This window comes from Bombina bombina, chromosome 6, assembly GCF_027579735.1.
Source record: "Bombina bombina isolate aBomBom1 chromosome 6, aBomBom1.pri, whole genome shotgun sequence".
Lineage (NCBI taxonomy): Eukaryota > Metazoa > Chordata > Amphibia > Anura > Bombinatoridae > Bombina > Bombina bombina.
Genome location: NC_069504.1, coordinates 763,155,263 through 763,181,571, shown reverse-complemented (window position 1 = coordinate 763,181,571; position 26,309 = coordinate 763,155,263). Strand labels below are relative to the sequence as shown.

Here is a 26,309-nt window from a genome sequence, read left to right as displayed (position 1 = left end):
CATTGCTATTTCTGCAACAAAGGATATCTAAAGAATTGAGCAAATTAGACAATGGAAGTAAATTGAAATGTTGTTTAACCCCTTAATGACCACAGCACTTTTCCATTTTCTGTCCGTTTGGGACCACGGCTATTTTTACATTTTTGCAGTGCTTGTGTTTAGCTGTAATTTTCCTCTTACTCATTTACTGTACCCACACATTATATACCGTTTTTCTCGCCATTAAATGGACTTTCTAAAGATACCATTATTTTCATCATATCTTATTTACTATAAAAAAAATATAAAATATGAGGAAAAAAATCGAAAAAAAACACACTTTTTCTAACTTTGACCCCCAAAATCTGTTACATATCTACAACCACCAAAAAACACCAGTTTCAAAATTTTATCCTGAGTTTAGAAATACCAAATGTTTACATGTTCTTTGCTTTTTTTGTAACTTATAGGGCCATAAATACAAGTAGCACTTTGCTATTTCCAAACCAATTTTTTTTCAAAATTAGCGCTAGTTACATTAGAACACTGATATCTTCCAGGAATCCCTGAATATCCATTGACATGTATATATTTTTTTTTTAGTAGACAACCCAAAGTATTGATCTAGGCCCATTTTGGTATATTTCATGCCACCATTTTACCGCCAAATGCGATCAAATACAAAAAATCGTTCACTTTTCACAAATTTTTTCACAAACTTTTGGTTTCTCACTGAAATTATTTACAAACCGCTTGTGCAATTATGGCATAAATGGTTGTAAATTCTTCTCTGGGATCCCCTTTGTTCAGAAATAGCAGACATATATGGCTTTGGCATTGCTTTTTGGTAATTAGAAGGCCGCTAAATGCCACTGCGCACCACACGTGTATTATGCCCAGCAGTGAAGGGGTTAATTAGGGAGCATTTTGGGGTAATTTTAGCTTTAGTGTAGTGTAGTAGACAACCCCATCTATTGATCTAGGCCCATTTTGGTATATTTCATGCCACCATTTCACCGCCAAATGCAATCAAATTAAAAAAAACGTTAACTTTTTCACAATTTTAGGTTTCTCACTGAAATCATTTACAAACAGCTTATGCAATTATGGCACAAATGGTTGTAAATGCTTCTCTGGGATCCCCTTTGTTCAGAAATAGCAGACATATATGGCTTTGGCGATGCTTTTTGGTAATTAGAAGGCCGCTAAATGCTGCTGCGCATCACGCGTGTATTATGGCTAGCAGTGAAGGGGTTAATTATGTAGCTTGTAGGGAACTTGCAGGGTTAATTTTAGCTTTAGTGTAGAGCTCAGCCTCCCACCTGAAACATCAGACCCCCTGATGCCTCCCAAATAGCTCTCTTCCCTTCCCCACCCCAAAATTGTCCCCGCCATCTTATGTACTGGCAGAAACTCTGCCAGTACTAAAATAAAAAGGTATATTTGGGCTTTTTTTTTAAGCATATTTACATATGCTGCTGTGTAGGATCCCCCCTTAGCCCCCAACCTCACAGATCCCCCACCAAACAGCTCTCTAACCCTCCCCCTCTGCCTTAATGGGCGCCATCTTGGGTACTGGCAGTACCCAGTTTAGAAAAAAAATGTGCTTTTTTTAAAGAAAAAATCCCTTTTTCTGTAGTGTAGCTCCCCCCCCCCACCCAAGACCAACCCCCCACCCCTCCAAGATCCCTTTGACTGCTGTTTATTTTTTTTTAATCTTTGCCCTTTTCCCCTACATAGTTGCATTAATTTTCTGTAGTATAGCGGTTCCCACCCGCTCCCGCCCCGTGCACGCGCCTGCCCGCCGCCCTCTGTGCACGCCCCCGTCAGCTCCGCCCCCGATCCCGCCCCCCTCCACGGCCCATCGATGGCCGCCCACCCGCCTCCCAAGTCAGCTCCCACCCACCAACGATACCGGCCATCGATGTCCGGTGCAGAGAGGGCCAGAGTGGCTCTCTCTGCATCGGATGGCCATGCAGGGTTATTGCAGAATGCCTCCATATCGAGGCATCACTGCAATAACCGGAAAGCAGCTGGAAGCGAGCAGGATCGCTTCCAGCTGCTTTCCACACCGAGGACGTGCAGGGTACGTCCTCAGGTGTTAACTGCCTTTTTTTTAGGACGTACCCTGCACGTCCTTGGTCGTTAAGGGGTTAAAATTGTATTCTCTTTCTGAATCATAAAAGAAAAAAATTGCGTTTCATGTCCATTTAAATAAGGTGAATGTAAATTTTCATGAACAAGTGCCCAGTTTTTAAAAATACTATTAAAAACAGAGGCACTTTCATTCATGAAAATTTACATTACAGCGGTTCTGTTAAAATACTTACCTTTTTGTTCTTCCAAGCCGGACCAGCGATCCCCCGCCATCTTCTCATGCTGTACTTAACACAGCAATCACGAAACTAGCTTCCTCCAATCACGACGTGGCCTCAGGAAATGTTTGCTCGAGGGGGGGGGGGAGCCATGATTGGGAGGAAGCCAGATTCGTCATTGCCGACGCAAGTACAGAGGATCTGCGGGTGGGGGATCGCTGTTTCGGCTTGGAAGAAGAAAAAAGGTAAGTATTTAACAAAACCGCTGCAATGTAAACTTTCATGAATGAAAGTGCCCCTGTTTTTAACAGTATTTTTAAAAACCAGGCACTTATTTATGAAAATGTACATTCACTTTAAAGGGACAGTCTAGTCCAAAATAAACGTTCATGATTCAGATAGGGCATGTAATTTTAAACAATTTTCCAATTTACTTTTATCACCAAATTTGCTTTGTTCTCTTGGTATTCTTAGTTGAAAGCTTAACCTAGGAGGTTCATATGCTAATTTCTTAGACCTTGAAGGCCACCTCTTTTCAGAATGCATTTTAACAGTTTTTCACCACTAGAGGGTGTTGGTTCATGTTTTTCATATTGATAACACTGTGCTCATGCATGTGAAGTTATCTGGGAGCAGGCACTGATTGGCTAAACTGCAAGTCTGTCAAAAGAACTGAAACAAAGGGGCAGTTTGCAGAGGCTTAGATACAAAATAATCACAGAGTTAAAAAGTATATTAATATAACTGTGTTGGTTATGCAAAACTGTGGAATGGGTAATAAAGGGATTATCTATCTTTTAAAACAATAAAAATTCTGGTGTAGACTGTCCCTTTAAGTCATTAGTAGAATAAAAGATGTTCTCCAGAACATCCAATCAGGGCTGGACTTATTCCAGTAACAAGGGAACCATATTGCCAAACTGTACTTTTGGTTTGTAATCTACTGGATTACTCTACATATAACAATTCATAAACTCCATCTTGGACTCCCCAGTTTTTTTTTTTTTTAAACCAACAACAGTATTTACTTATGAGTACACATTTTAATTGTGATTTTGATATATGACCAGTCAGCTGACTTCTTGTTTTTGATCACTTCGATGAAGGTTTCATGGTGTTTGTGTCTTCCATGTGTTACATTTTTATTACAACATATTTTTAAGACTAGATATCTAATTTTATTGTGAGGTGATATGATTGTTCACAGAGCATTTCACTTTTTATGGTTATATAATTTATATCAGTGAGGGCCAACTTACTAACACATGGGGGACACAGATCAATATTTTAGAAGCTTTAAGGGCTACAGATCAATATTTTAGAAGCTTTAAAGTGATGGTAAACTTAAAAAAATAAAATGCCATATATTTAATATTTGCCAATAAAAAAGTATATGGATTATGTACCTTTTTTGTTTTTAATCCATCTGTGAAATGGTTAAATTAGTTCATATAGTAATTCTTCTATTGCAATGTTATGCCGGCCCAATTGGATTAACACTTTTTTTTAAGTGACAATTCCAGTGAACATCCAATCAACATGTGTGTCGTATGACAATCTTGAAGTCCAGTTCATTTAAAGCCCTCAGGAAGCCTATGTAGACAGGGGGTGGGACTGCTCTATACATCACAGCCCAGCCAAAAGAAGAAATTAAGGGGGGCGGAGGAACAGACAATACCCATTAGGATTATATATATATATATATATATATATATATATATATATATATATATATATATATATATATATATATATATATATATATATATATATATATATATATATATATATAATTATGTGGTTTTACTTGCAAACTAATATTTTTCATTGCAACATTCTTATAGTCCGAAATTTACCATCACTTTAAGGCCCACATATTAATTTGGAAATGTTAAAGAAACCAAAAAATATGTTACCTAAAAATGTCTAGTACCATAGGGACAGATTTAAGCATATTCAGTTCTACTTTTTCCTGGGACCACAAAAACTAAACTACATATTCAGTTATACTTTTTCACTGAGTTAGTGCAGAGAGCTGCATTGGATCTATGAGCCGTCAGGTGGCCATTGGCAGTTTTGTTCACTGCCGAATGGGGAAGTAAGAGGCTGCTTGTGGTATTCGGCTCTTTTCGAAGCCAAATATTTTCTTGTGCAAGCAACACACACTAAGATCTCTGTAAATCTAGATCTAACTGTGTTTCACTTGCACAAGAATACCACAAGCAGCCTCTTACTTCCAAATTCGGCAGTGAAGGAAACTGAAAAATGCAAGTCTCTATTGGCCATCCCTGATTTATATTATGATTGACCAAATACAGATGATATATGGAGAATAACAAAAAAGTAGGAGCCAGGGGTAAAATTCTAGGAGCCAGTGGCTCCCAGGCTCCTGGGTTTGTCGAGCCCTGCCTTAAACCATTAGATGCATTCCATTTAGAACACTGGTTTTCAAACCTGTCCTCAGGCCTTCCTAACAGGCCACATTTTGAGGATATCTGAAATAAAGCACAGGTGAACTACTACTGTATTTAATTGTCCTTTAAAGTATTCAGTGTAGCAGATCTCTGATAGACCCAGATATAAAATAAATTCCCTTTTCGTTCATATACCATCCCATTTCTACACAAATAATGTAGACTATGATATGAATATATGCTTCCCCATATTCTTACCTTTCTCCTCTTTGATAGTGGCATACTGACTGTTTGCAAGTGGGCAAGATGAACGATTACACTGACCAGTTAAATTATATTCATTTCGACAAAAATTCTGTGTCTTTGTTCTAAAACGAAATATTTAAATGTGGGGTTAAAAACCAGGATTCAACATATCCCAGAAGTCACAGCTCATAAAATGTTACGTTTGGAGTATACAACATATGTCTATACAGAAGCACAGAAAACTAAACAATTGTGGCTTGCTTATAAATTGCATAATAAAAGTTGGGGTAAAAAAAATTAACAAATATGTATAAAAAATAAATTGGTGAACGAATAACTTTGCAAGTGAATACGAAAATGTCAAAGTATCTATTATATATGAAACCACTTATGTAAGACCTAAAAATAAAAACTGTAATCAATCACTATAAGGGTTAATTTATTTGGACTATCCCCATAGAAGTAAATTGTAAAGTTCATAAAATAGTATGCTCTATATTCATTAAATAGATTCTAAGGGCTTTAAATTTAAAAAGATTTAAAGATATTCAAATCCACAAGTGTAAAACGGGCACGACGATAACTGCAGGATGACAGGAAACTAGCACCTGTGACTCATTTTAGAACTCAAAAAAAAAAAAAAAAGGTAAACATTTGTGTCACTTACTTTATTTTGAAAGAACAGAATTGTTTGTTTCCCACAATATCCCAGATTACCTAGAAAAAACAAATAAAAACATTTGGTAACTATGTGAACCAGTGCAGGAGTAATATCCCATCTCTTGTGATTCTCCAGGAATTTCCAGTTGTTCCGTACATATAAGTCATGATTGCTGTTATCTTGAGTTTTTAACCAACAAAAAAAAACATGTTCACTGTAATTGTGAGTTTCACAGTAATCTATGCAGTCTATAAAACTCAGAGGGGCAGAGTAGGAAACTGCAGTCACAATGGTAGCAGTGCTCTCCAACGGGATCTGGGTGGGAGTGATAAATAGAGCCCACCCAGTGTCAGTCACAGACTCACAGGCCAAGCGGCCCTTGCCACCCCTCCCTCCACACACTGCAGTAGTGTGTTTGGGGGAGGGCAAAGGTGGCAGACAGAGGGGCAGGATTTTCCCAGTCGCAGCCAATATGTGGGCTAGATTAGACATGGATTGCAAAAATCCCCCTTACATTACTAAACCCCCCCCAAAAAAAAAGTACTCGTACCCCTACCCCACCCCCCACAAACAAGCACTCTTAAAACACTATCCTTTAAAAAAAAATCCCACAAAAATAAAGAATGCATTAAGACTATCCTAAAAAAAAAAAAAAAAAGTTTTTTTTTTTTTTTTTAAATCGGGATTTTTGTTTTTTTAGAGGTACTATTTTAGGGTATAGTTTATAAAAGAGGGATGTTTTAGGGTGCTTTGTTTTTTAAGAAAAGTGTTTTTTAAATACTTTGCTTTTGTTTAGGATAGGGTTTTTAATCCCTTAACAACTAGCGTACCCTGTATGTCTGCGGTCATTAAAGTGATGGTAAATCTAACGCTTGGATTTACCATCACTAAAGATCAAAGGGAGTTTCATTCATCAACCGTGTTAAAAAGGGTGCTAAATACCCTTTCTGTGCCGTTGCACGGCGCTAAATTCAGTGGCTATGGCAGCCCAAGGCACAACGATCTTTTACCAATGAGGTGCCGCTTACACCTTTAAACCAATAGTGGTGCATGCATACAGAAACCAGTCAGTTGACACGCACCGCTATTGGCTCAGGGGTGTAAACGTCACCTCATTGAAGGAGACCGTTGTGCCGTGGGCGGCCGGAGCCGCTGAATTTAGCGATGTGCAACGGCACAGAAAGGATTAGTTTAGCATCCTTTTTTACACGGTTGATGAATTAACTTCGCCTGGATTTTTAGTAATGATAAATACTAGCCTTTAAAGGTTTTACTAGCTCACTTCTGAAGCAAAGCAGATATTGGGTCCCATGTACGAAGGCGCGTGCGGATAAGCTTCTTAACTCGAGAAGTTGTCCACTTGCCTTCGCTACATATGGGCAGCAGATGAACAGGATCCGCTGCTGTGTGTATCATTACATGCTCAAGTGAGCATGTAATGCGCAAGCGCTCTGATTTTCCCTCGCCACCTCAGAGGTGCATAGAGTGTAAGAAGCATCGATCTAATGACCGCTGCTTCTTGCATTGCGGGAAGCAGGCTCACATATGGGAACCTGCTCCACAAGGGCTCTGGAGCAGCTTCCGCCGCTTAGAACATGGAAACCAGTGTGTGGTCTTCCCAAGAACAATTTCCAGCACATCTGAACAATCGCTGACATACAGGTTACGTTGTGGCCGTTAAGGTGTTAAAGGTGTTTTAATTTTAAGGGGTACTTTAAAACCCCTATCCTAAAAATATTTTTATTTTTTTTAGGATAGGGTTTTTAAAGGAGGGTATTTTTGTTTTTTAGGGGTACTTTGTTTTGGGGATAACAGGAGGTTAATGGTGTAGGGGTTGGTATTTTTTGCATTTGGGGGGTGGCGGTTTTGGGGATAACACTACTACAGAGGGTATTTTGCACTGGGGTTGTGGCGGTTTAGGGGTTGATAGTGTAGGGGCATTTTGTGTTGGGGTTGCAAAATACCCCTACAGTTACACTATTAACACATTATAATGTGTCATGAAAAAGTAAGGACAACATAGCGGGTGTAAACATACCTTATGTTACTGCTTTACATTAGTAATTGTGGAATATTAATCAACAAACATTCAATTTTATATGCAATCTTTCCTAGAAACTCATACAGCTTTTTGTAAATGGGGTTAAACACAGTTAATACATTATCAGCACGAGTTCAATATTCTTTATTAGCATATGATAAAAGCGCAACATACCACAAAATATAACCACACACTCCACTACTTATACTCTATCACAAAAACAAAACAGCAACCCGGCCCATAACGTTAGAACTCTCTTATACTTACATCGTCGTGCTGCATGTTTGTTGCTCCCCGTTTTACACACACAGGTAAGCAAAAGCACTATCCGCGTGTACACTCTTAGGAGGAAGCCATCAAAGGACCAGCTAACGCGAGATTCAACTGTTTAATTCCAGGAAATACAGTATATCGCCCACAACAAAGATGGCTACTGATAGCTTACTAGTAAAAGCGTGATTCCGTCTCACGATTTTCGCCGTTCATTGGTATCGAGATTGGATTGGTTAAAACTGTGCATATATTAGCATAGTTAAACTATATTCGTTACGAGTAAATATGTTGCAGTATATTTATTTGTTTTTTTAATATTATAACAGTGGTAAAATAAGATTAAATAAGAGCAAAAGGGAAACAAAGCCAAATATAATATATAAAAAAGAATCTCCATTACTGAAAAAAGTTATGCATAGGATTGGGTAGGCACTCCGCTGTTGCAACAGCGATCCTTCTGGTTCTTACATATGATGAGTGGGGTTTCATACTTGTGTGTGAAATGTGCCAGCCCAAATTGTTACGACTCGGCACATGACCCATCTGATCAAGAACTGGATCAATTTAACACTTAGTATAAAGACAGAGGAAATGAAGTATGGGACTGAAATATAACCATGAGAATGATAAATATCTCAATTTTGGTAATATTGATTAGTGTAAGAATATTACATAATTATGAGATGTGGATTCCACCTATTTATAAATTAGTGTAGACATAAATATACTGTATAAAGAAATAAAAGTATTTGGTGTACATTGTGCAATTATAAAACCTTCCTGATCTTTTAATGCTGTTTAATTTGGTGACACCAGAAAAACTCGAAAATGTGCAGCAGCGTGCGCTCTTAAATGCACTGTTCACTAAATATAACCAGTAAGTAATGTGTAATACATTATCGGTAAAACAAGGTTTTGAACTGTGGAAATTGATTTACTTAGTTAAAAAATAAGCCGTATTTCTGTCTGATTTCTGATGAAGGGTTTCTTATGTAAAAGTTAGCAATTCTCCTGGCTGTATTTAGAGTTTACGTTCAGTCCCAAACGTGAGCACACAATAGTATACAGAATGTACACTACCAAGAATATCTTTAATAACCGTACTCAAAGTATTGTGTGGACGTTAAAGAGATTTTTTTTGGGTTGCTACTCAGATCAACAAAATTCATGTTTAGAGGGGGAATCTTATTTTCAAGTAAAATGCAATATTTATTTAAAGGGACATTATACACTAGATTTTTCTTTGCATAAATGTTTTGTAGATGATCCATTTACAGACATCCCAACTCTCCCTGATGTTCAGGGAGTCTCCCTGATTGTAATAGCGGCTCCCTGATGCCAGCAAATGGAATGTAATCTCCCTGAAACTAGTGATGTGCAGTTTGGTTCTTCTGGGTGAATCAGTTCATTTCGGACGGTTTGATTAACTGAACCGGTTCATAAACCGATTCACCAGTTCACCTACTGAACATGAGGTAGAGGCTCTACCTCATGTTCAGTAGGTGAACTCAAACTCAAATTACCATGATCCAATGTGGCCTAAATCTGAAAAAGTGTTTCTTTAAAGAATGCCTTTAGTTGCTGGGACATTATAGAACCCTCAAAACTTGCACCAGTAACCAAAAAAAGCCTCCACTTATTCTAATAAAACAAAACACAAATACTACCTTATTTACTGCACTAATTAAACTTTGTATTCTAAAATATTTAAGCATTCAACAAGTGTACGATCACTGGAAAATAGGTTTATTGTATGTGGTTGTGCAATAAAGCTACTTTTTTAATGTGACTTTAGTACTTTAATGATAAGTATAGTATCTTATTTAGGGTTTCAAGGTGTCCAATATATAACTGGGAGGGGTGGCGCAGTAGCGGGTGAACCCACCTCCCTGAAATTAGTTTTTGCAGGTTGGGATGTCTGCATTTATATAGCCCACACAGGATTGGGGGTTTTTTTGGGTTGTTTTTTTTTTGTAAAAACAAAATTTATGCTTACCTGATAAATGTATTTCTCTTGTGGTGTATCCAGTCCACGGGTTCATCCATTACTTGTGGGATATTCTCCTTCCCAACAGGAAGTTGCAAGAGGACACCCACAGTAGAGCTGTTTATATAGCTCCTCCCCTAACTGCCACCCCCAGTCATTCGACCGAAGAAAAGCAAGAAAAAAGGAGAAACTATAGGGTGCAGTGGTGACTGTAGTTTAAAAATAAAAAAACACCTGCCTTAAAATGACAGGGCGGGCCGTGGACTGGATACACCACAAGAGAAATAAATTTATCAGGTAAGCATAAATTTTGTTTTCTCTTGTAAAGGTGTATCCAGTCCACGGGTTCATCCATTACTTGTGGGATACCAATACCAAAGCTTTAGGACACGGATGAAGGGAGGGACCACTGCCTGTAAGACCTTTCTCCCAAAAATAGCCTCCGAAGAAGCAAAAGTATTACATTTGTAGAATTTAGAAAAAGTATGAAGCGAATACCAAGTCGCCGCCTTACAAATCTGTTCAACAGAGGCCTCATTTTTAAAAGCCCATGTGGAAGCCACCGCTCTAGGGGAATGAGCTGTAATTCTTTCAGGAGGCTGCTGGCCAGCAGTCTCATAAGCTAAGCGGATTATGCTTCTCAGCCAAAAAGAAAGAGAAGTTGCCGAAGCCTTTTGGCCTCTCCTCTGTCCAGAGTAGACAACAAACAAAACAGATGTTTGACGAAAATCCTTCGTAGCTTGTAAATAAAACTTTAAAAGCACGAACCACATCAAGATTGTGTAAACAACGTTCCTTCTTTGAGGAAGGATTAGGACATAATGAAGGAACAACAATCTCCTGATTGATATTCTTATTAGATACTACTTTAGGAAGAAAACCAGGTTTAGTACGCAAAACTACCTTATCTGCATGGAAAATCAGATAAGGTGAATCACACTGTAAAGCAGATAACTCTGAAACTCTTCGAGCCGAGGAGATAGCTACTAAAAACAGAACTTTCCAAGATAAAAGTTTAATATCTATGGAATGCAAAGGTTCAAACGGAACCCCTTGAAGAACTTTAAGAACTAAATTTAAACTCCATGGCGGAGCAACAGGTTTAAACACAGGCTTGATTCTAACTAAAGCCTGGCAAAATGCCTGAACATCTGGAACCTCAGCCAGACGTTTGTGCAAAAGAATAGACAGAGCAGAAATCTGTCCTTTTAAGGAACTAGCGGACAATCCCTTCTCCAATCCTTCTTGGAGAAAGGATAAAATTCTAGGAATCCTGACTTTACTCCATGAGTAACCCTTGGATTCACACCAATGAAGATATTTACACCATATCTTATGATAGATTTTCCTAGTGACAGGCTTTCGAGCCTGAATTAAGGTATCAATGACCGATTCAGAAAAACCACGCTTTGATAGAATCAAGCGTTCAATCTCCAAGCAGTCAGACGCAGAGAAATTAGATTTGGATGTTTGAAAGGACCTTGAAGTAGAAGGTCCTGCCTTAGCGGCAGAGTCCATGGTGGAAAGGATGACATGTCCACCAGATCTGCATACCAAGTCCTGCGTGGCCACGCAGGAGCTATCAAAATCACCGAAGCTCTCTCCTGCTTGATCTTGGCAATCAGACGAGGGAGCAGAGGAAACGGTGGAAACACATAAGCCAGGCTGAAGGACCAGGGCGCTGCTAGAGCATCTATCAGCGCTGCCTTGGGATCCCTGGACCTGGACCCCTAATGAGGAAGCTTGGCGTTCTGACGAGATGCCATGAAATCCAGTTCTGGTTTGCCCCATAGTTGAATCAACTGGGCAAATACCTCCGGATGGAGCTCCCACTCCCCCGGATGAAAAGTCTGCCGACTTAGGAAATCCGCCTCCCAGTTCTCTACTCCTGGGATATGGATAGCTGAGAGATGGCAAGAGTGAACCTCTGCCCATAGAATTATTTTTGAAACCTCCAACATTGCCAGGGGGCTCCTTGTTCCCCCCTGATGGCTGATGTAGGCTACAGTCGTGATGTTGTCCAACTGAAATCTGATGAACCTGACCGCAGCTAGCTGAGGCCAAACCTGAAGAGCATTGAATATTGCTCTTAGTTCCATAATGTTTATCGGAAGGAGGGTTTCCTCCTGAGTCCACGAACCCTGAGCCTTCAGGGAGTTCCAGACTGCACCCCAGCCTAGAAGGCTGGCATCTGTCGTCACTATAGTCCATTCTGGCCTGTGGAAACTCATTCCCCTGGACAGATGGACCCGAGATAGCCACCAGAGAAGAGAATCCCTGGTCTCCTGATCCAGATTTAGCAGAGGGGACAAATCTGTGTAATCCCCATTCCACTGATTGAGCATGCAAAGTTGCAGTGGTCTGAGATGTAGGCGGGCAAACGGAACTATGCCCATTGCCGCTACCATTAAGCCGATTACTTCCATACACTGAGCCACTGACGGCTGAGAAGTGGAATAAAGAGCACGGCAGGAAGTTAGCTTTGACAACCTGACCTCTGTCAGAAAAATCTTCATTTCTACTGAATCTATCAGAGTTCCTAGGAAGGAAACTCTTGTGAGAGGGGAGAGAGAACTCTTTTCTTCGTTCACCTTCCACCCATGAGACCTCAGGAATGCCAGAACAATGTCTGTATGGGACTTGGCAATTTGAAAAGTCGACGCCTGTATCAGAATGTCGTCTAAGTAAGGAGCCACCGCTATGCCTTGTGGCCTTAGAACCGCCAGTAGGGACCCTAGAACCTTCGTAAAGATTCTTGGTGCCGTGGCTAACCCGAAGGGAAGAGCCACAAGCTGGTAGTGCCTGTCTAGGAAGGCAAACCTGAGAAACCGATGATGATCTCTGTGTATCGGAATGTGGAGATAAGCATCCTTTAAGTCCACGGTAGTCATATATTGACCCTCCTGGATCATAGGTAGGATGGTTCGAATAGTCTCCATCTTGAAGGATGGGACCCTGAGAAATTTGTTTAGGATCTTGAGATCCAAGATTGGTCTGACAGTTCCCTCTTTTTTGGGAACTATAAACAGATTTGAATAGAATCCCTGCCCCTGTTCCTCCCTTGGAACTGGGAGGATCACTCCCATAACCAGAAGGTCTTGAACGCAACGTAAGAATGCCTCTCTCTTTATCTGGTTTGCAGATAATTGTGAGAGATGAAATCTCCCCTTTGGAGATGAGGCTTTGAAATCCAGAAGATATCCCTGGGAAACAATCTCCAGAGCCCAGGGATCCTGGACATCTCTTGCCCAAGCCTGGGCGAAGAGAGAAAGTCTGCCCCCAACTAGATCCGGTCCCGGATCGGGGGCTACTCCTTCATGCTGTCTTAGAGGCAGCAGCAGGTTTTTTTGGCCTGCTTTCCCTTGTTCCAAGCCTGGTTAGGTCTCCAGACTGGCTTGGACTGGGCAAAAGTTCCCTCTTGTTTTGCAGTAGAGGAAGTTGAAGCTGCGCCACTCTTGAAGTTTCAAAAGGAATGAAAATTAGTCTGTTTGGTCCTTAATTTGTTGGACCTATCCTGGGGAAGGGCGTGGCCTTTTCCTCTAGTAATATCAGAAATGATCTCCTTCAGTCCAGGCCCGAATAGGGTCTGCCCTTTGAAGGGGATGTTGAGAAGCTTAGACTTTGAAGTAACGTCAGCTGACCAGGACTAAAGCCATAGCGCCCTACGTGCCTGAATAGCAAAACCTGAATTCTTAGCCGTTAGCTTTGTTAAATGAAAAACGGCGTCAGAAATAAATGAATTGGCTAACTTAAGAGCTTTAAGCCTGTCTAGGATATCATCCAACGGGGTCTCCACCTGTAGAGCCTCCTCAAGAGACTACTGCAAAGCCGCTGCAGCAGTGACTGGGGCAATGCATGCAAGAGGCTGGAGAATAAAACCTTGTTGTATAAAAGATTTTCTTAAGGAAACCCTCTAATTTTTTATCCATTGGATCTAGGAAAGCACAACTGTCCTCGACGGGGATAGTTGTACGCTTAGCTAGGGTAGAGACTGCTCCCTTCACCTTAGGGACCGTCTGCCACGAGTCCCGTGTAGCGGCATCTATGGAAAACATCTTTTTAAAAGCAGGAGGGGGAGAGAATGGTACACCTGGTTCCTTCGTAATAATTTCTGAAAACCTCTTAGGAATTGGAAAAACATCAGTGTAAACAGGCACTGCAAAGTATTTGTCCATTTTACACAATTTCTCTGGGACTACAATGGTGTCACAGTCATCCAGAGTCGCTAAAACCTCCTGAGCTGTCATTTCAGAGTCAGACTGAAGTAACGCCTTCCCTGAATCAGAAATGTCACCCACAGATAGAAGCTCTCCTGCTTCCGCTTCTGTACATTGTGAGGGTATATCAGACATAGCTACTAAAGCGTCAGAAAGCTCTGTATTTGTTCTAGCCCCAGAGCTGTCTCGCTTTCCTTGTAACCCTGGCAGTTTGGACAATACCTCTGTGAGGGTATGATTCATAACTGCCGCCATGTCTTGTAAGGTAAACGCATTGGACGCGCCAGATGTACTTGGCGTCACTTGCGCGGGAGATATAGGTTCTGACACATTGGGAGAGCTAGGTGGTTTAACCTCCCTTTTGTCAGTCTGAGAAACCTCTGGTGATAAATCTTTAAAAGTTATAATATGGTCTTTATAACTTATAGAAAGGTCAGTGCATTTGGTACACATTCTAAGAGGGGGTTCCACAATGGCTTCTAAACATAATGAACAAGGAGTTTACTCTATGTCAGACATGTTTAACAGACTAGTAATGAGACCAGCAAGCTTGGAAAACACTTTAATAAATGTGAAAAAGCAATTAAACAAAAACGGTACTGTGCCTTTAAGAGAAAAAAAACTACCACATAAACTGCAAAACAGTGTTAAAAAGTAGTAAACTCTACGAAATTTTTACAGTGTGTATAAGAGACCAAAGCAGCATTTCACCCATATGCAAATAGATGATTAACCCCTTAGGCCCCCATACCGGATTAGAAAAACGGTAAAACCGTTAAAAAACAGTCAAACACACTGCCACAGCTCTGCTGTGGCTCCTACCTGCCCTTAAACACGATTTTTGCAGGAAAAACCCTCTATAGTGGTCTATAGTGGTCCTAGATGCCAGAGGACTCCTTTAGGGAAGCTGGATGTCTCAGTCTGAATAAAGTGCGCGAAAAAGGCCCCTCCCACCATGCACTCAATGTCAGAGGGCCTTAAAAAAGTACTCCTAGGAGTAATCTAACAAGCCATGTGGAAACTAGGCCCCAAATAAAGATTTATCACCCTCAGAGAAAAAACGTTTTTTCTGTAAGTTATGCAAACGTTTTTACACTAAGTAATATGAGAATTAACATGAATATTACCCTTATCTTGTAAGCATGATCCCAGTCGTTGTTAAATCACTGTATCAGGCTTAACTCAAATATACCAGGCACTGTCAGCATTTTCTAGACCTTATCATCTCTCTAGAAAAAATATACTGAACATACCTCAAAGCAGGTGATCTGCAAACCATCCCCCCAACTGAAGTTTTCTTTCCATACTCTTCAGTTATGTGTGAGAACAGCAATGGACCTTAGTTACAAACCGCTAAGATCATCAACCTCCAGGCAGAACTCTTCTTCTAATTTCTGCCTGAGAGTAAAACAGTACAACGCCGGTACCGTTTAAAAATAACAAACTCTTGATTGAAGGTAAAAACTACACTAAGTCACCACATATCTCTTGATACTTCCTTTCTTGTCGAGAGTTACAAGAGAATGACTGGGGGTGGCAGTTAGGGGAGGAGCTATATAGACAGCTCTGCTGTGGGTGTCCTCTTGCAACTTCCTGTTGGGAAGGAGAATATCCCACAAGTAATGGATGAACCCGTGGACTGGATACACCTTTACAAGAGAAATGTATAGTTTTGCTTATTTTTAAATAACGTGCTGATTTTCAGACCTAACCAATCCCCAAAGTTTTAGAAGTATAATGATGTATACCTACTCCAGCTTGCATTGTTTGTGTAAAGGGTCTAAGTAAGTTTTAAAATGTTTTATACTGGATTTTTAGATCAGCACCTGTGCATATTATTCTTTATAGTAGTGTATATTACATGCAGTTATATGAAAATTTGTGTATACTGTCCCTTTAAGGGGAAAAAGTTTCAGCTGATGCAAAGATCATTTATTTTTTTACCCATAGTTCTCGTTTACTTTTTACTCACTTAAAGGGATACTGAACCCAAATTTTTTCTTTTGTGATTCAGATAGAGCATGCAATTTTAAGCAACTTTCTAATTTATTTATATTATCATTTTTTCTTCGTTCTCTTGCTATCTTTACATAAAAAAGAAGGCATATAAGCTTTTTTTCTTGGTTCAGAACTCTGGATAGCAGTTTTTGATTGGTGGATGAATTTATCCACCAATCAGCAAGGACAACCTAGGTTGTTCAGCAAAAATGGGCCGGCATCTAAACTCACATTCTTGCATTTCAAATAAAGATTCCAAGAGAATGAAGACAATTTGATAATATGAGTAAATTAGAAAGTTGCTTAAAATGTCATGCTCTATCTGAATAATGAAAGAAAAAAATTGGGTTTAGTGTCTCTTTAAAGTTAAATAAATATTACATAGCTTGTCATGTGCATTAAAAAAAACTATGATTCCTAGTAAGAAAGAAAATAAAAAATTGTAATAACTAAAAATTTTAAAGGACAGTGTGCCCAAATTATTATTTCATGACAATTAAAGAGACATTATACACTCATTTTTTCTTTGCATAAATGTTTTGTAGATGATCTATTTATATAGCCCATAAAGTTTTTTAAAAAAAATAAATGTATAGTTTTGCTTATTTTAAAATAACATTGCTCTGATTTTCAGACTCCTAACCAAGCCCCAAACTTTTATGTGAATACTGTCAGCTACCTTCTCCAGCTTGCTGCTGTTTGTGTAAAGGGTCTTTCCATATGCAAACAAAGGGGGAGGGGGGTAGTGTCTTATTTCCCACTTGCAGTGGGCTTTCCAGCTACCTTTTAAACAGAGCCAAACTGACAGCTTCTAAGTAAGTTTTTAAACAGTTTCATACTGGATTTTTATATCAGTATCTGTGCATCTTATTCTTTATAGTAGTGTCTATTACATGCAGTTATATGAAAATGAGTGTATACTGTCCCTTTAACAAACATGAATATAGAAAAACTCCTAGCCAGTGGCCACTTAACACCGGAGAATTATACACAGCAATTTAATACTTTAGAATTTGTTGACAGTATAAACTGTTATTTTATCAGTAAAACATTTATACAATGAAATATTAGCAAATCAGATCCTTTCAACCTTTCTTTCAGTGAATATTGCATGGATTTCTGTTCTAGTTATTGCAAAATGACCATATATTTTTATTTAGTTCTTGCTAATATATTGTTAAATATCAAATTTAAAATATGAAGCTAATATTGAAGTCAAATACAATATTTATTAAACTTGGGGTGAGTAAAAAGTAAAGAGGAGGACTCTTGGTAAGATATGTAAATTCTTGCTAATTGTAAAACACAGTGATAGGGGAAAAAAGACAGAGATGTATAGCTCATTTGCATATGTTACCCAGAGTTCTCTTGTTTACTTTTTATTTACTAAACATAAAAAATAAATATTGCATAGCTTTTTGTGCAAGTAGTAAAAGAATATTGACATACCAGATATATTAGTTATTTAAAGAGCTACAGAACAGTGGTACTTAACAGCTTTATGGAAATTGATTTTTCTGACTGGCTAAGGTAAAGTTGAAATAACCCCTTTAAAGAATCAACAGCATATGAGCATAACATAAGCAAAGAGCAATGAAACTAAATTATGCCTTGTAACAACAAAGAAGTATTGAGGAATGAGGATACCATTTAAAAGCATATTTCAAAGTATAATACGTATTTGTAAGTACGTTGTTAATCACAAAGACATCTACATTCTACTGCAAGTTTACTATGCTGTTAAATTACACCAGCTGATTAAACTATACATAGTTGCAGTGCTCTTAACCCTTTCGTGACAGGGTGAAAGTGTCTACATCGGAACACCTGTTCCGATGTAGACAAATTGAAACTACGCGATCGCGAGATTTCAATTATTGGATCGCATCTGGGGGGCGTCCCTACAACTCTAGGAACGCCCTCTAGACCGCGATCAAGTTCTTGAAGCGCAGAAGGCTTCAGGACAGCCTTTTGTTATGACGTTCTATTCCGTCATAACGGCTTTAAAGCCCAGTGTAAATATGACGGAATAGAACGGCATAACGGCGTTAAAAGGTTAAACTAACTGAAGCTTATATCCAATACAAATGCCACATTTTTAACCCTTTCCTGCCAGGGTTAAAGTGTCTACATCGGAACAACTGTTCCGATGTAGACAAATTGAAATCACGCAATCGTGTAGATTTCAATTGTTGGATCGGGTCTGGGGGGCGTCCCTATAACCCTAGGAACACCCTCCAGACCGCGATCAAATCTGAGAAGCACAGTAGGCTTCAGGACAGCCGTTAGCTATGTTCTATTCCGTCATAACGGCTTTAAAGCCCAGTGTAATTATGACGGAATAGAACGGCATAATGGCGTTAAAAGGTTAAGAAAAACAACTATGTAGTTCAATACATATAAAACAAAGCTTGTGTACAAGTCTCTATGTTGAGTACTTTCCTGAGCTGAGGAGCAGCTGTAACCTAGAATGCTAGAAAAGGTGTAATTGTGGTCCTGCATGGAACAGTTCCTTGCACCTACTCAAATGCTATAGACCAGTGGTTCTCAACTCAAATCAATTGAAGGCCCAGTACATTTTAGCTGGATGTGTCCAGGGCCCTGTAGTGTTTGTATATTTATATAATGCATTGGTGTAAGTGGGGGAAGAAAATGTATACATTCATTGGTATTGGTCGGCTGGTATAATTTAACTGCAGTGCCCAAGTCCAGTCCTATCTGCTCGTTGTCCCACGCTGTCCTCCCACTGAACTGCTGCTATATGTGCACTGGCACTCAGACATGCCTGCCCAGTATTTCGTATGTGGAGCGGCAGGCCTGTCACAGCTCGCAGTGGGGGCATTTCAGGTTGTGGCCCACCAGGAGGGCTGTCAAGGCTATTAAGTAGCTCGGCTATTGAGAAAACCAGGGTATATAGGAAGACCTGGTATTGCAGTGGCTTTCCAGTGTCACCCTGAATCCTTCTTAGCAGGGTGTGGGAGGCTAATTCATGTGTGCCATCAGATAACATTTACCTAGGAGTCAGAATTAATTGTCTAAAATGGAAGTCTGGAAGAACTGCAATAAGGGGGCAGTCTACAGAGGCTAATCACAGAGGTAAAATGTATATTAACCCCTTCCCACCACTAGGATCTTCCATGCCGTCCTAATTGCACTGGGTTTTAGTACCGTTAGTGTGGCATGGAGCATCTTAGCTGATTGGCTGTCCTGAAACAGTAACTGCTTCCTATATGGTATCACAGGCTGGGGGGCTTGCCTAGCATCATAGGCACTCCCCCATGACCCGATCCCATCATTGAAATCACCCAACAATCCCATGTTTTCAAGTTTTACTCATTTGTTTACATCGGACCTTTGTGCTGATGTAGACAAATAATTCCCGGCAGGAAGGGGTTAAGCTTTTAACGCCGTTAGGGCGTTGTATTTTGTACGAATTTTCCTGGACTTTAGCGCTGAAGGACGGAATACAACGTCCTAGCGGCTTGGCTTTCCTGAAGCCTCTGGCGCTTCCCTGATGGGATTGCGGTCTGGGGGGCATGCCTAGCAGCATAGGGATGCCCCCCTGATGCGATCCCATCATTGAAATCTTGTGATCACGTGCACGATCACGAGATTTCAATTTGTTTACATCGGAACAGTTGTTCCGATGTAGACACCTTAACCCCGGCACGAAATGGTTAATATAACTGTGTTGGTTATGCAAATAATGTGAAATGGGTAATAAAGGGATTATATGTATTTTTAAACAATAAAAATTTAGGAGTTGAATGTCCCTTTAATAGCAGGGTGTGGGCGGCAATGGTTGGGGGTTGTCCTGAGGTTTTCCATTGCATGTGTTCGTGACCTCCAGAGCTCACAGTGGCTTTTGCCCTTTGGGGTCTCCCCAATGTTATGGGGGAATTCAGATGTGGACACCCTACCTGTTAGAATGCAAAAAAAAAAAAAAAAAAGTACTATCTATCTTGCATTGCATATAAGAAAAGAGTAAACTGGTATTGCATGTGCTGTGTTTTCAATGTTGTCCTGAATCTTTCCTAGCAGTGTGTGGGTGGGAGGCACTGAGTTTTCTTACTTGAGGAGTCTTTCTTGCTTGTGCTCTCCTGAAATCACACAGCAGTAGCCTGTGTGGTCTCCTTAAGTGTTATGGGAGAAACCAGCTGTGGCTCTGCTCAAGTGGAGTACCTACCCTGCATTGCAGAAAAGAATTGTAGGGGAGACCTGGTATTGCACTTGTTTTCCAGTGTCACCCTAATCTTGCTTAGCAGGGTATTGGAAACCTTGGTTGTAGAGGTTCCTGAGGGCCTCCCTTGCATGTGCTCGTGCTCTCCTGAGTTTGTGGTGGCGGTTGTCTGTGTGGGCTCCCTAAGTGTTATGGGGAAAAACAGATGTGGCTATGTTCAAGATTGGTAAATTGTAGTATATATATGAATATATACATATAATGCATTGGTGGAAATAGGGGAAGAAAATATATATGTTAATATTTTTATTGGTATCAGTGGGCTGGTTTCACTTTTCTGTGGTGGCCAGGTCCAGTCCTATATGCACCTTGTCCCACGCTGTCCTGTCCTTGAACTGCTGCTATATGTGCACACACTGACAGGCCTGCCCAGTATTTCTTATGTGTAGCGGCTGGCCTGTCACAGCTCGCAGTGGGGGGCCTTTCAGGTCGTGGCCCACCAGGAAGGATGTCAAGGCCCAGTACTGGGTATTAGTCTGGCTAATAAGGAAACCAGAGCATATAGGGATAGTAGGGGAGACCTGGTATTGCAGTGGTTTTCCAGGGTGTGGGAGGCCTTGGGTTGGGAGGGCTGTGTATTCTTGCTTGAAGGGGATCCTGAGGTCCTTCATTGCTTTTGCCCTCATGTGATCCCGGTGGTAGTCGCCCTTTGGGGTCTTTATAAATGTCATAGGGGAGACCAGAAGTGGACTCACTGCCTAGTGTGATGTAGTTAAAATGAGGTGTAGTACTTACCCTGCATTGCACATAAAAGTAACTTAGTTTTCCGGTGTCACCCTGAACCATTAAAGGAACAGCCTTGTCAAAATTAAACTTTCATGATTCAGATAGGGCATGCATTTTTAAACAATTTTCTAATTTACTTTTATCATCAAATTTGCTTTGTTCTCTTGGTATTCTTTGTATAAAGCTAAACCTAGGTAGGCTTATATGCTAATTTATAAGCCCTTGAAGGCCGCCTCTTATCTTAGGGCATTTTGACAGCTAGACAGTGATAATTCATATGTGCCATATAGATAAAAATTGTGCTCACTCCTGTGGATTTACCTAGGAGTCAGAACTAATTGTCTAAAATGGAAGTCTGTGAAAAGAACTGCAATTAGGGGGCAGTCTGCAGAGACTTTTATAACAAAGTTATTACAGAGGTATAAAGTATATTAACCCCTTCCCACCATTAAGTCGTTCCATGCCGTCCGAACTGCGCTGGGTTTTAGCGCTGGGTTTTAGCGCCGTTAGTGCGGCATGGAGCACTCTAGCTGTTTGGCTGTCTTGAAACAATAGCTGCTTCCTATAGGGTATCACGGGCTGGGGGCTTACCTAGCATCATATGTACTCCCCCATGACCCAATCCCATCATTGAAATCACCCAACAATTGCATGATTTCAAGTTTTACTCATTTGTTTACATCAGACCTTTGTGCCGATGTAGACAAATTAGTCCCGGCAGGAAGGGGTTAATATAACTGTGATGGTTATGCAAATAATGTGGAATGGGTAATAAAGGGATTATATATCTTTTTAAACAATAACAATTCAGGAAAAGAAGGGAGGGGAAAAGCACCAGCATGCATTGCACATAGGAAAAGAAAGGAGTGATCTGAAATTGCACTATGTTTCCACTGTCATCCTGAATCTTTCCTAGCAGGGTGTGGGGGGCCTTGGTTGGGAAAGCACTGAGTATTCTTGAGGGACCTCTCTTGCATGTGCTTGTGTTCTCCTGAAATCATAATGGCATTTGCTTGTGTGGTCTCTCTAAGTGTTATGGGAGAAACCAAGCTGTGGCTCTGATCAAGTTGAATATTACCATGCTGTATTGCAGAAAAGAACAGTAGGGGAGACCTCGTATTGCATATAGTGTCTAGTAGCACACACACTCTAATCTGTCTTAGTAGGGTATTAAAAACCATCATAGTAGAGGTTCCTAAGGGCCTCCCTTGCATGTGCTCGTGCTCTCCTGAGTTTTTCGGTGGTGGTTGCCTGTGTGGGCTCTCTAAGTGTTATGGGAGAAACCAGCTGTGGCTATGTTCAAAATTGTTAAATTGTAGTGTATATATATATAATGCATTGGTGTAAATGGGGGAAAAAAATATGTAAATTTATATTTTCATTGGTATCAATGGGCTGGTATCATTTTTTACTGTGGTACCCAGTTCCAGTCCTATATGCACCTTGTCCCACGCTGACCTTCCACTGAACTGCTGCTATATGTGCACACGCTGACAGGCGTGCCTAGTATTTCTTATGTGTAGCGGCTGGCCTGTCACAGTTTGCAGTAGGGGTCTTTCAGGTCGTGGCCCACCAGGAGGGCTGTCAAGGCCCAGTACTGGGCAGTGGTCCGGCTATAAAAGGGATTGTAAACCACAAAATTTTCTTTCATGATTCAGATAGAACATACAATTTTAAACAAATTTGCAATTTACTTCTATTATCAAATTTGCTTCATTCTCTTGTTATCCATTGCTGAAGGGACAGCATTGCACTACTGAAAAGAAGCTGAAAATATCTATGTAACCAATCACAAGAGACAAATGTGTGCAGGCACCAATTAGCAGCAGCTCCCAATAGTGTAGGATATGTGCGTATTCATTTCTTAACATCGAAAACTAAGAGAACGAAGCACGTTTGAAAATAGAAGTGAATTTAAAAGTGTCTTAATATGACCTGCTCTGTCTGAATCATGCAAGTTTAATTTTGACTTTCCTATCCCTTTAAGGAAACAAGAGCATATAGGAGTAGTAGGGGAGACCTGGTAGTGTAGTGGTTTTCCAGTGTCACCCTAAATCCTTCTTAGCAAGGTGTGGAAGGACTTGGTTTGGGAAGGATGTGTATTATTGCTTGAAGGGGATCCTGAGGTCCTCCATTGCATGTGCTTGTGCCCCCTAGTGATCACGGTGGTGGTCGCCTTTTGGGTTTTTTGTAAATGTCATAGGGGAGACCAGAAGTGGACTCACTGCCCAGTGTGCCTAGTGTGATGTAGCAAAGCCCTGCATTGTACATGAAAGTAACCTGGTTTTCCAGTGTCAGCCTGAACCCTTAAAGGGACAGTCTTGTCAAAATTAAGCTTTCATGATTCAGATTGGGCATGCATTTTTAAATAATTTTCTAATTTACTTTTATCAACAAATTTGCTTTGTTCCCTGGGTATTCTTTGTTGAAAGCTAAACCTAGGTAGGCTTATATGCTAATTTATAAGACCTTGAAGGCTGCCCCTTATCTCAGGGCATTTTGACAGTTTTACAGCTAGACAGTGCTAATTCATGTGTGCCATATAGATAAAATTGTGCTCAAACGTGATATCCAACAGAGGGCGCTCTTACGTGCACTGTCCACTCAATATTCCAGATCACACTTCATTATAATTTGTATTGACAGATGCATTTTGGGTAAAATTACCAATGAATTCCAGTGATTACTAAAGAACTTGATTTACTTAGTTCAAATTAGTTTAAATAAAGCTATGTTCCTGCCTCATTCCTGCTTGTTCCTTATGTATAATGTATGTTCCTGTACTGCAAAAACAAATAAATAATAAATAAAAAAAAAAAATAATATATTTGTTTTGTGAGGTTTGTTATGTTTCAATAGTACTCTTTCATTTGCATGATAAAATCTGTCCTTTATAATAATAATTATTTGGCTGAAACTCTTTATTAACCTGTTTTAGTCTGAAACATCATCTGTCAGATATTATGACTGGCCATAAAAATATTTATAAAAAAATGTTAGCAAAATTGGAGCAACATTGGAACCCATAGCTGTTTCTTGTATCTGTAGATAATATTGACCCTAAAGGGACACTGAACCCAAATTTTTTCTTTCGTGATTCAGATAGAGCATGAAATTTTAAGCAACTTTCTAATTTACTCCTATTATCAAATTTTCTTCATTCTCTTGATATCTTTATTTGAAATGCAAGAATGTAAGTTTAGATGCCGGACCATTTTTGGTTGTTCTTACTGATTGGTGGATACATTCATCCACCAATAAAAAAGTGCTGCCCAGAGTTTTGAACCAAACAAAAGCTTAGATGCATTCTTTTTCAAATAAAGATAGCAAGAACGAAGAAAAATTGATAATAGGAATAAATTAGAAAGTTGCTTAAAATTGCGAAACAAAAGAAAATTTTTTGTTCAGTGTCCCTTTAAGGTAAAAAACACGCAGATATTATCTCCCAAAGCTCAATCAATACGAAGAATTGAAAATGTAAATATATATAAAAATAAATGGTAAATTATGTCTCCTTTCTTTTTGGAATAGAATAATATAGTAGTTATCACTTTTAAATACAAATTTGGTGCATGTTAGTGATAACATATTTTCTTGCAAAGCAGTTACCCAATCTAATGTCATTCTTTTTAAAGTAATGGTGATTATTGTTATTTTGTTACCAAAACCTTATTGTTTCCACTATTCAAATTATATTTTCTTATATTGTTATAATTTCCCCAAATACATTTTAACAAATTGTCTTGTTACAAATAAAATTTACTATGCTAATATAAACATCTATTTGTACAAATCCACTTGCAATACTTTTAAATGGTTCAAATTTAAACTTTAAACTTTGTATGTACTATTAGTCACATGATGAATGAGTAAAATATGAAAAGTTATTTTTTGTTCTTCACTGTTGAACATACAATAAAGAAAGAATCATTAAAACAACAACAAAAAAATATTAAGATGTTTGAAAAGTGCTTTCTCAAATGCATGATATACATTTTAAGAGTTTAATGTCCCTTTAAATTTTAACCATTTCAAAGTATTGCAGGTTGATTTGTAAAAATTGGTGTATATATTAGCATAGTAAATATAATTTGTACAGAAAGAAGTGCACTCACAGGAACGAACAACTGGCTCAATACTATTGTTAGCCTGTTCTATGGCGAATTACCACCTTGGTGCAGCTTTTTAGCCCAGTAATGCTTTTCACAGAGTAGAACTTTCCTGTAGTATATCAGTCTGATCTGACTATTTCAGTCAGTCCAGCGCAAAAATACCAGGCAATTCCTCTCTGAACAATGAACACAGCAACCCCAGACAATTGTTTCGGCCTTTATTGGGCCTCGTCAGTGAAGTGTAGCCATATTCCTCTAAGTACACTGAGCAAGGAGTCCACGTCTGGTTGCCCCTTTTTCCCATAGGGAAATAGGCGGGATCAGACTGATATACTATAGGAAAGTTCTACTCTGTGAAAAGCATTACTGGGCTAAAAAGCTCCACCTGGGTGGTAAATCGCCATAGAACAGACTAACAATGGTATTGAGCCAGTTGTTTGTTCCTGTGAGTGCACCTCTCTCTGTAAATATCATTTGTAACAAGACAATTTGTTAAAATGTATTTGGGGAAATTATAACAATGTAAGAAAATATCATTTGAACAATGGAAACAATAAGGTTTGGTAGCAAAATAGTAATAATGATAATCACCATTACTTTAAACAGAAATGCATTAGGTTGGGTAATTGTTTTGCAATTAAAAAAAAATGTGATTCTTCTGGTTCTTACACAGGATGAGTGGGTGGTCATGCAGTTGCATGAAATGTGTTTTCCCTTATGTTACGATCTGATACAATACCCTTCTGATTTAGAACTAGAAGTCAACTGGTTTTCAGTTAGCAAATAGAAATAAAGGCTTAGTAGTCTAAAGGAGTAGAAGTTAAGATCTGGTGTTGTGGTTTTCCAAGGTCACCTAAAATCCTTTTACGCAGGTTGTGTGAGGCCTTGGTTGGGGAGGGCTGGGTATTATTGTTTGAAGGGGATCCTGAGGTTCTCCTGTGCTTGTGCTCTCCAAAGCCCTTCTTAAGTGTCATAGGGGAAACCAGAAGTTGACTCCCTGCTTAGTGTGATGTAGGTAAGATCAAGTGTAATACCTACTCTGCATTGCACATGAAAGTGACCTGGTTTTCCAGTGTCACCTTGAACTCTTAAAGGGACAG

General features: G+C 39.5%; 1 protein-coding gene and 2 non-coding genes across 3 annotated transcripts in view; 2 read left to right on the top strand and 1 right to left on the bottom strand.

Annotated features, from left to right (window-relative positions):
• Positions 1 to 8,055, bottom strand: part of MAK16 (MAK16 homolog) — a 50,678-nt gene extending 42,623 nt beyond the window's left edge. The window contains exons 1-3 of the mRNA XM_053718040.1: positions 7,924 to 8,055; positions 5,622 to 5,671; positions 4,967 to 5,076 (exon numbers count right to left, since the gene is read on the bottom strand). Coding sequence (XP_053574015.1) covers positions 4,967 to 5,076; positions 5,622 to 5,671; positions 7,924 to 7,938 — 175 coding nt within the window. The 5' untranslated portion in view covers positions 7,939 to 8,055. The remainder of the gene's footprint in view (positions 1 to 4,966; positions 5,077 to 5,621; positions 5,672 to 7,923) is intronic.
• Positions 8,056 to 8,380: 325 nt separating this feature from the next.
• On the top strand, positions 8,381 to 8,478 carry LOC128665382 (small nucleolar RNA U13). The gene has a single exon (XR_008403137.1). It is a non-coding gene; the product is annotated as a small nucleolar RNA U13 (small nucleolar RNA).
• A 17,383-nt stretch (positions 8,479 to 25,861) lies between these two features.
• Positions 25,862 to 25,958, top strand: LOC128665411 (small nucleolar RNA U13). Its single transcript, XR_008403163.1, has one exon. It is a non-coding gene; the product is annotated as a small nucleolar RNA U13 (small nucleolar RNA).
• The last annotated feature ends 351 nt before the right edge of the window (positions 25,959 to 26,309 follow it).